The sequence below is a fragment of the Ctenopharyngodon idella genome, chromosome 4, assembly GCF_019924925.1.
Source record: "Ctenopharyngodon idella isolate HZGC_01 chromosome 4, HZGC01, whole genome shotgun sequence".
Taxonomy (NCBI): Eukaryota; Metazoa; Chordata; class Actinopteri; order Cypriniformes; family Xenocyprididae; genus Ctenopharyngodon; species Ctenopharyngodon idella.
In genome coordinates, this window is record NC_067223.1 from 16,978,379 (window position 1) to 16,987,345 (window position 8,967).

At 36.9% G+C, this 8,967-nt stretch overlaps 2 protein-coding genes across 3 annotated transcripts; one reads left to right on the forward strand and one right to left on the reverse strand.

The window, feature by feature from the left end:
* Window positions 1-223: 223 nt before the first annotated feature.
* Window positions 224-7,286, reverse strand: LOC127511456 (flap endonuclease GEN homolog 1). Its single transcript, XM_051892269.1, has 14 exons — window positions 7,141-7,286; window positions 6,539-6,702; window positions 6,253-6,457; window positions 5,901-6,077; window positions 5,715-5,825; window positions 5,557-5,630; window positions 4,317-4,402; window positions 4,083-4,233; window positions 3,957-3,993; window positions 3,791-3,871; window positions 3,583-3,713; window positions 3,382-3,443; window positions 2,765-2,908; window positions 224-1,095 (listed from the first exon to the last, which is right to left on the reverse strand). Exons 2-14 carry the CDS (start codon window positions 6,697-6,699, stop codon window positions 299-301), a joined length of 2,217 nt encoding a protein of 738 aa, XP_051748229.1. The 5' UTR covers window positions 6,700-6,702; window positions 7,141-7,286; the 3' UTR covers window positions 224-298.
* A 184-nt stretch (window positions 7,287-7,470) lies between these two features.
* On the forward strand, window positions 7,471-8,920 carry ost4 (oligosaccharyltransferase complex subunit 4 (non-catalytic)). 2 transcript variants are annotated; one of them, XR_007930025.1, is made up of 3 exons: window positions 7,471-7,589; window positions 8,631-8,757; window positions 8,834-8,920. XR_007930025.1 is itself a non-coding variant. In XM_051892197.1 (2 exons), the coding sequence occupies exon 1, from the start codon at window positions 8,635-8,637 to the stop codon at window positions 8,746-8,748; it is 114 nt and encodes a 37-aa protein (XP_051748157.1). In that variant the 5' UTR covers window positions 8,631-8,634; the 3' UTR covers window positions 8,749-8,757; window positions 8,834-8,920. The 2 variants fall into 2 exon arrangements, 1 of the variants encoding a protein (XP_051748157.1); XM_051892197.1 differs by lacking the exon at window positions 7,471-7,589.
* Window positions 8,921-8,967: the final 47 nt, after the last annotated feature.

Genomic DNA, 8,967 nt, shown 5'->3' on the forward strand with positions numbered 1-8,967 from the left:
TCAAGATCAAGGCCTGACAGGAAGTGCCAGGCGTTTATGCCCTTATTAGGACCAGACTGTTACTTTTATCCTAATGTTATTTTGACAAGTTCTTTCAGCAGAAGAGGATGTTTTATTCTTCACTGCAATCTCTACTTATCATGATTTAATTTAACAGGGAAATGACTGAATGTTAACCTGAAATGAACATGAAAACTAAAAATAATTAAAAACACAAAAAAACTGCACAAAAATAAAACTAATTTATTCAACGTCAAACATTATTCTCTCAAACGAACAGTCACTTGTGCTTCATCACTCACTTCGCGAATCTCATTTTCAGCCTCTCGGCCAGCGGTCGAGGACTGTCCACCGAAGCGTCCGAATCATCGTCCTCAATCTTCCCATGATGCACCTGGACGAGGTTAGCTGGTTTTTCTGGGGTTTTAGCAGGAATGCTCCTCGTCTGGTCATGATTGGGGGATTTCTGGGGGATTTCGGGTCTCTGTGGTTTGGACGTGACCTTGACTTTGCTTCTCGGCTTCTGTGATCCGGGTCGGTTCTCGGTGTCGCTGTCGTCACTGATCCGGCTCGTCTTACACACCGTTCCTCCGGCGGTTTTCAGAGGCCTCGCTGCAGGTTTTTTGGTGGGATTCTGCTCGAGGTTTATAGGGGTTTTGGTTGTTGTACCTGCAGCTGTACAGGGCGCTGATGGGATCGAATGGAGGGATTCAGGACTCTTGGGATGTTGCGTCCGGGTGTTTTTCACCATTATCCGCTCCTTGAGAGAACGAGTCGAGCTTTCCGCAGGTCTCAGGTCAGTCTTGTCGCTCGAGGAAGGAGAGGCCGTGAACGAGGAAGAGTCCCAGTCTACACTGCTGAGATGCAGCTGGCCAATCAGAGCAGACACCGAAGGGGAATTCTGGGAAGCAGGAGAGCACTGGGCTGGGATCTCAGGGGACGGAGGGGAATCAGGCTGTGGTGGTTTCTGGGTAGATCCACTGGATAAAACGGCATCTGGATCCGTGTCCGTCTGCAGAGACATCTGAGCGAACAGATCCAACACGTCATCATGGGAATCGGCCGGCTTCTCTTTCTTCACTTTCGGCTTCTTTTCTGCAGCAATTGAGACACAAACACACAACTGAGCGCAATTTCCATTTCATGCTGACTTTAAATACAATTCTTCTTCCATTTAACATTAATTTATGCTTTAAAAATGATATTGTTTTTGTAACTTCAACATTGTTTGTATTTGGTGATTTGCCACAGAAACTTTCCCTTTATTTCTTTGTCTTTTTAACATGTAAGTTCATTACAATAATCACAATTTTTTGCTTGAGGAACGACTCAAAATGAGTCTTTTTGTTACAAATGTTGACCAGTGTTATTTTAGTATCATTAATACACTATTTATTAATATTTTTAATTCATTTTTATGTTTTCATTTTCATTTTATTTAAGTCACTTTTAGGTTTAGTAATGTTGTATTTACATTTTTTTTTTAAATATGTCCATTTACTTTTTATTTTATTTCGGTTTCATTTCAGTAATTTTAATATTTCAACTTCAACTAAATGAAAATTAGTTTAGCAAATAATTGAAATTATATAGAGTTTTTTATATTTATTTTTACATTTTCCTTTTTTAAATATATATATATATATTCCCATTAGCATTTATTTTATTTCAATTACCATTTAATATTTAATTAAAAGTTTTTTGGGGGTCTTTTTGCCACAAATGTTGAGTGTTATTTTACTGTCATTAATACAGTATTTAATAATATTTTTAATTAATTTTTATGTTTTCATTTTTAGGTTTTGCAAGTAACTAAAAAAGTTTTTGTTTATTAATTTTTACATTTTCCTTTAAAAAAAATAAAAAATAAAAAAATAATTTATATATATATATATATATATATATATATATATATATATATATTTTAATTAACATTTATTATTTAATTAAATGTTTTTTGTGGAGTCTTTTTGCCACAAATGTTGACCAGTGTTATTTTAGTATCTAGTATTTTTGTATTATATTTTCTGTTTTCATTTTAATTTTAGATAAAGTTTTAGTAATGTTGTATGTTTTTAAGACTATTTAGTTTTCGTTATTTTATATATATATATATATATTTTTTATTCCTGTTAACATTTATTTCATTGAAAGTAATTTTTTAAAGTAGTTTTAGTTGATGAAAACAGCACTGCTGTCGTCTTTACTGAACCCAACACTTCCCTGCTGATCATGTCATTTTAGTTTTTTTAAAATATTTTTTTGAAAGTTTCATTTTTAGTCACGTAGTTATGTGCTTTTGTCATTTTGTTAGCGTATTTATTAGTTTTCTTTTAAAATGTAAATTTTTTATTACTTATTTCCAGTTAATAATTTTAGTGCTTCAACTTAGTTTCAGTTTATTTCCCAGACGACATTTCTAATGTTCACTGATATGAAGTTAAACAGGAATGTTCTCAATAGTTTTGGGTGAGGATAATAAAGTGTGATATCAGGGTGAAACTGACAGCGACTTCTGTGCGACACCTCGCGGTAATCAAAGCGTCTGTGTGTGTGTGAGCTGTCGGGATGCGCCGGCGCGGGTGTGAGACGCTTCTGAGCTCAAACTCTTTGATCCCGTCCTTCAACACAGGAAAAACACCCAGCGCTCACCTGCTCTCGCTGCCAGACGCACAGGAAGATCGCTTGACCTTCACAGCTTCAGCTCTACCCACAGGAACAGATCATCTACAGAGCTTTATTAGTTTTGAATGAAAGCACGTACTCTTCATTTTGTTCTCCTGAGCCTCGGCTCTCTCCCGATGGAAGTCCTGGACGATCCCGGGAAACGCCAGGCTGAAGAGAGACTCTTCCTCGACCGTCCGCACCTCCGTCTGCTCCTCGCAGCCGTCAGCGAACACATAATGATCTGTCACACAGTTATTATCATTAACAACAACTCAAACACAGTCTCTCATCATAATAAGGATTAAGGATTTTAGGATTTTCATCACTTCCATTTGCCCACGAATCTCACTCAAACTCAGCGAGAGCACTTGTTCTCAACACTACACGAGTGAAGCCTCTTTAAAGCCGTTTTAAAGATATAATAAATATTTTACGAGCAGAGCTGTGGATTGTGGGGGTTCGGGCTGTTGAGGGTGTCTGGAGGAAGCTCTTTTAGCACCTAACGGTGATACATTTGTTCCGTCACCTGTGACCCCCAACCCCTCCTGATCTGACCTCACAACAAGACACTAACAAGCTCGTCACACGCTCACATCACAACACTCGTGAGGGTCACAGATCAAACTCAACCGCTCACATTTAATGTTGCATGTTATTATATTATTGTGGAATAAAATCTACTGACGGAAACAAATAAACGTTTGTTTGTTTGACCTGGTTTCGTCCAGATGACCTCGAAGCAGGAGACGCCGTTCTTTATACGAGGTTTATATATTCTGTTGAGAAGAGAGAGAAAGATATTAACAGAAGAAGATGAAAAACATTTAATAACAATAAGAACAAATTAAAATACAGCTTTTGTGTATAATTATTGTGTATATAGATGTAAAACTATATACACACGCACTCACACACCTTATAGGCTGTATGAGGCTGTGAGAGTCTCTGCCTCTCTGTCGGTTCATCAGTTCAGTGTAGGTCATGAGCGGGAGGATCTTCTCACTGCTGTAGTGTTTGGGCCAGTCCATCTTCTCCAGAGCAAACGCCTGCGGATTCATCATCCATCAGTCCTCAGAAAACACCGTCCTTCTACACTAAAGCTTTCACACACTCAGAGCTGTACCTGCATCAGCGGCAGGTTGGGTTTCCTCCTCCGGAAGGGCGGCACGGGTTTGTCCTTCGTCACCAAAAACTCACTGATGATCTGAAACGTCAGCAAACAGCAAACGAGGATCATGTGACACTGAAGACTGGAGAAATGATGCTGAGAATTCTAGACTAGGACTCACTTCTGTAAACGGGAACTGCTCACACGCCAGCGTCTTCCTGTCAACATGATACAGACAGAGAAGAAACACTGTAATTATTACCCATAAGCTCTAGAGTTGTGCTCACATTTACGGTGCTAATCGTACTTCCTGATGTTGGCTTCGACGGAGGAGGCCTGGCGAGTGTGTTCAGTGCGATGCCAGTCACAGGGACACTGGGAATCGTAGTCCTGCGGCGAACAGAAGCGCTCGCTCTGACAGAACACACAGCCGCTGCGCTCGTGAGATTTAGCAGAGCCTGGAGACACGAGGAACAATGTGATCAAGCTCAATAAACCTCCAGTTCAGGGGATTTCTGTCATCGGATCAGACGAAACTAACCAGGGTGTCGACAGACCAGACAGTGGGTGACCTTCTTCACCGCGACCTCTGACCTTTCAGCTCTGTCTGAGCTCCACTCATCGAACCTGCAGCAGAGCGAGAAACACACTCATCTCTGATATAAAACACAATTTCCAGCCAGAATAAGGCACAGACTACTGTGAGAAAACCAAAATAACCTCAAATAAATCTGGTAACAGAGCTGTGCTTTACTCTAAATTAAAATACTACAAAAAAAAATTAAATATAGATGTAAACAAATATGTATTTTACGTATAATATAATTAATATAATAAATAATAAATATAATACAATAAAAACAAATAATAAAATAATTTTTTTTTTTTAAAAACACAAAATCACGATATAAACAAAAATGTATTTCTTACATAAGAAAAATAATAAATAATATAAAAATAATACAATACAATAAAATAATCAATAATTATAATATTCTTACATAATAAGGAAAATAAATAATATAAAATAATAAAATATAAGTCAAAATAAATTGTAATATTAATAATAAAATAATAAAAATATTTTCCTCCCCTCAGTAATTAAATACTAAAAAAACATAAAATTAAGATGTAAAAAACGTAAAAATGTATTTCTTACATAATATAATAAAAATAATTAATAATAAGACAAAGCAATAAAATAATTAATAATAATATTCTTACATAATATAATAAAAATAAATACTATAAAAATAATAAAATATAATACAGTAAAATTAAATTGTTTAATAATAATAAAAATTAATATAATAATAAAACTAATAAAAAATATTTTCCCTCTAAATACTATAAGACATAAAATCAAGATATAAACAAAAATGTAATTCTTATATAATATAATAAAGATAAATAATATAAATATAATAAAATAAAAATAAATAATAATAATACAACAATAAAAAATAATTTCCCCTCCTCTAAAGAACTGTTGTTTTTAATTGAAACTTCTGAAGTCACAAAATAAAGTTCAACCGAATGTGTATTTATTTAATATCAATACTCACAGTTTCTGTTAGTAAATTAAAAATAAATAAAAATCAAGCAGTTATTGTTATTTCAGTATCATTTACAGTGTTGTTTCAGTATCACTGATATACTTATATAGTATTTGATCATATTTTGAATATTTTATTGTTTTCATATTAATTTTAGTTCATGTTTTTAGTAATGTTGTGTGTTTAATAATTAGCATGAATAGAGTAAGTGTGAACGGTTCATACTTCTGCAGAAGAGTTTGTCCTCTCAGACTCTGAATCAGCTTCAGTGTTTGTTCTTTACCGACTCCAGCGACGCCCTGCAGGAGCAGAAACACTTCAGAGCTTCATCATGTCAGCGCAATCTTACTGAAACTTATTTTTCTAGGTTCTGCCGTTCAAACCTTCGGGATGTAGTCGCAGCCCAGGAAGACGGCCAGACCCACGAGCGTTTCTCTGGACAGCCCGAGTTCAGCCTGAACACGAGACATCTGATAGCAGTCCACCTGAGGATCCTGCGGGATCATCAAACACACGTGAGCGCGTGCTGACGTACAGGGCATGTTTAGAGTCTAAGCCATGAGAGGAACCTTAGAAGTCATGTTGAAGTTCCTGTAAACGGTCCGAGCACCGTACAGGAAGGCGTCGCCGTCATTAGTAATGCAGCCATCTACCACGCCCTGAGAGTCCAGGAACGCACACATGGCCTCCGCTTCACCGGCCGCCGTCACCCACGGCACACCCAGACAGTCCAACATGTCCGCACACTGCAGAGAAGAGAGTTTCATGCAGGATTTGGAAGAAATAAAGTTAAAGTGCCCCTATTTTAAAGGTTCCTATTTGTGTTTTGAATCTACGACAAAAACTCCATAACTAAATGAAAGCGAATGTTTGAAAAATCATAACAGGGCACATTAATCAGCTGAATAAACGCATGCACACCTCTCTCAGAACGGCCTTGAATCGGCCTCTGTTGGTGTTTTTGGCAGCTGCTGGTTTCGGGACGCTCTTGGCCTTCAGATTGCCGAATCTCATCTCAGTGCGTTTGCTCATGGTCTCGGCTTTGATCCTAGGAGCGTCTCCCTCCATCACAAACACCAGCTTCACACCCATCAGAGTGAGCGAGGACACGCGGAAAAACAGATTCCTGTACAACACGCATGACACGTCACTGACATCATGTGAGCGACTCTGAAATCAAACCGTTCAGATGTGATTTCAGACTCACCTGAGATGAGGCTTTGTGACTTTTCCCATCATGCCCTGCACATGCTGGGCCTCACAGACCCACAGGCTGAGATCCACGGCGAGGGTCTTTCCTGCCAGACTGTAGAGCGGGACAGACTGCCGGACCGGATCCAGTATGGACCAGAGCTCAGAAACCCCCATCACCTTCAGACGAGACAAACAAATTAATAATATATAGAATATCACAATCTACAGCTCTGACATCTTTGATACAAATAATATATATATATATATATATATATATATATATACACACACACACACACGCACATTATGTATATATATATATATATATATATATTACAAATATAAATGATTTATATTTGTCTATTAAATATTTATACTGTCTATTAAATATGTTGTTTAAAACATTTTATTATTTAGTATATCATATTCAGCAATTACTATATTCATATACAAAGATACATAAATGTTATACATATGTACGGTAGTATATATACATATATCATATCCTATCCAACATATTGAAGTACAAGTATCCACTATTCAGATAAACAAAACACAAAATAACGTCAACTCTGACATCAAAGCGCTAGTTTATGAGGAGCAATTGTTACTTACATATGTTATATGTATCTCGATGTATAAAGAAGTGATGTTTATAAGTCTAATCTGTTGTTTTGCAGATGTTTTTGTTGTGTAAATCCTCAGTTTGAATATTTGAACTCGCGCCTGCTGGAGGGTTCGAGCGTCTAGAATCACATCAGCGCCTCTAGCGGTCAGGAGGAAAAACACGCGTTTCGCTTAATCATAAAAAAATATTTTATTTATTTTTTTAAACTAAAAAAACTCAAACGTCCATACGAAAATCCTTTAATTAGATTAATAACTGTAAAAAAATAAATAAATAAATAAAAGAACAAAGTGAATTCTCAGTGATTTATTCAGGATGTGACGTCTTCAGAGACCCGTATGTACGTGACGTGTCTCAATCCCGGAATTCAGCAGCGCAGGAACTTTCGAGCTGCGAGCAGATTCATCATAAACATCACATAACCAACACAATAATTGTGAGTAATACAGTCAATTAAACTATAATGTGTGGAAGCATCAAGGAAACGGGCAGCAGTTCTGATCTTTAATGTTCATTGTATTAAATTCTCATGTCGTTGCATCACATCTGATCATGATGTGTTACACTTCATACATATAATCATGCGATGTGTTTTAAATGCCTTAAAATGCAATTTCATTGTTATTATAAATCAGTATGTAATCTTTCAGCACCGTGGAATCTGAATTGCACTATAAAGTATATGCAGTTGCTGCAAAAAAAAATGAAAATTATATATTATTTAATATTTATTTTTCCAGTACAATAGTGTTCACCAGTCGCGTTCCGGAAGTACAAGCAGCATCCATTTTGTTAATCGATTAAACTTGCTTCTGCTAAAGACGTCAGCCCGCTTTATTTCAGCTTTTTTTTTTTTTTAAATCGTTTTTAAGGGCAGAATTCGGCAGCTGGAAAAACTACATCACCCATGATGCTGTACAGAAAATTACACCAATCAGAGCTGCCGTGTAGCACTGCGAATGACGTAATCGAGTCGATCTCCTTACGCTCTCAAAATACTTAAATATTTGTATGTATTTGCAATAAACTTAAAACATATTGTTTCTATAGATATAATCAATGTCTTTAAATGAGTAGTTTTATATTTCTACGTCGTTTTTAATTCGATTATGCTGTTCGCAATGCTTCATGGGATTGTAGTTTTTTCCCCTCACTAAAGCCGTTAAGTTCACAATCGTGTGCCTTTGTGTTTTTGTCCGATTTTCAAATAGTTTTTTGCTTCAAATCAAAGTTTGTAATGCTATGATTCACCTCGTAGCTGGTTAAAGCGCTTAAAAAAAAAAATCCCTTTGGGAGAAATGAATGGGGGAAAATACTTCCGGAACCAACGTTGCTGAAAAAGTGGGCGGTCACTAATGCAATCTATTGTGCTACCATAAAATTAACATGCTTTTATAGCTGCTATAATGAAGGTAATGCCATAGTACACGAATACAGTAATCAAACAGTAGCACAGTAAACGCGTGATGTTTTGCAGCGTGATGGTGACGGACGTACAGCTGGCTATATTCGCCAACATGCTGGGCGTGTCGCTCTTCCTGCTGGTGGTTCTGTATCACTATGTGGCCGTGAACAACCCTAAGAAACTGGAGTGAGGTTGAGAGGTGAGCAGACGCACACCATCAACACTTGATTATGTCTGATAATAATGAAGGGAATAACTGATGTTTCCTCCTGCAGGATGTGGAACGGGGAGAATCGGAGGATGACCCAGCCTGTAAATGTGCGTTTTGTATGAAAACATGGGAATAAATTGTCAAAGTGCGAGAGGCTTTGTGTGTGTGTGTGTTTTTCTGGATTTAAATAACGAAGTC

Excerpts from the sequence above, each read along its gene's own strand:
- LOC127511456 (XM_051892269.1), bottom strand. The coding sequence starts at position 6,699 with ATGGGGGTTTCTGAGCTCTGGTCCATACTGGATCCGGTCCGGCAGTCT. Across the intron at positions 6,078-6,252 it reads TCAAGGCCGTTCTGAGAGAG|TGTGCGGACATGTTGGACTG; the intron begins GTGTGCATGCGT and ends TCTTCTCTGCAG. Across the intron at positions 3,444-3,582 it reads AGCCTCATACAGCCTATAAG|AATATATAAACCTCGTATAA; the intron begins GTGTGTGAGTGC and ends TCTTCTCAACAG.
- ost4 (XM_051892197.1), top strand. The coding sequence starts at position 8,635 with ATGGTGACGGACGTACAGCTGGCTATATTCGCCAACATGCTGGGCGTG.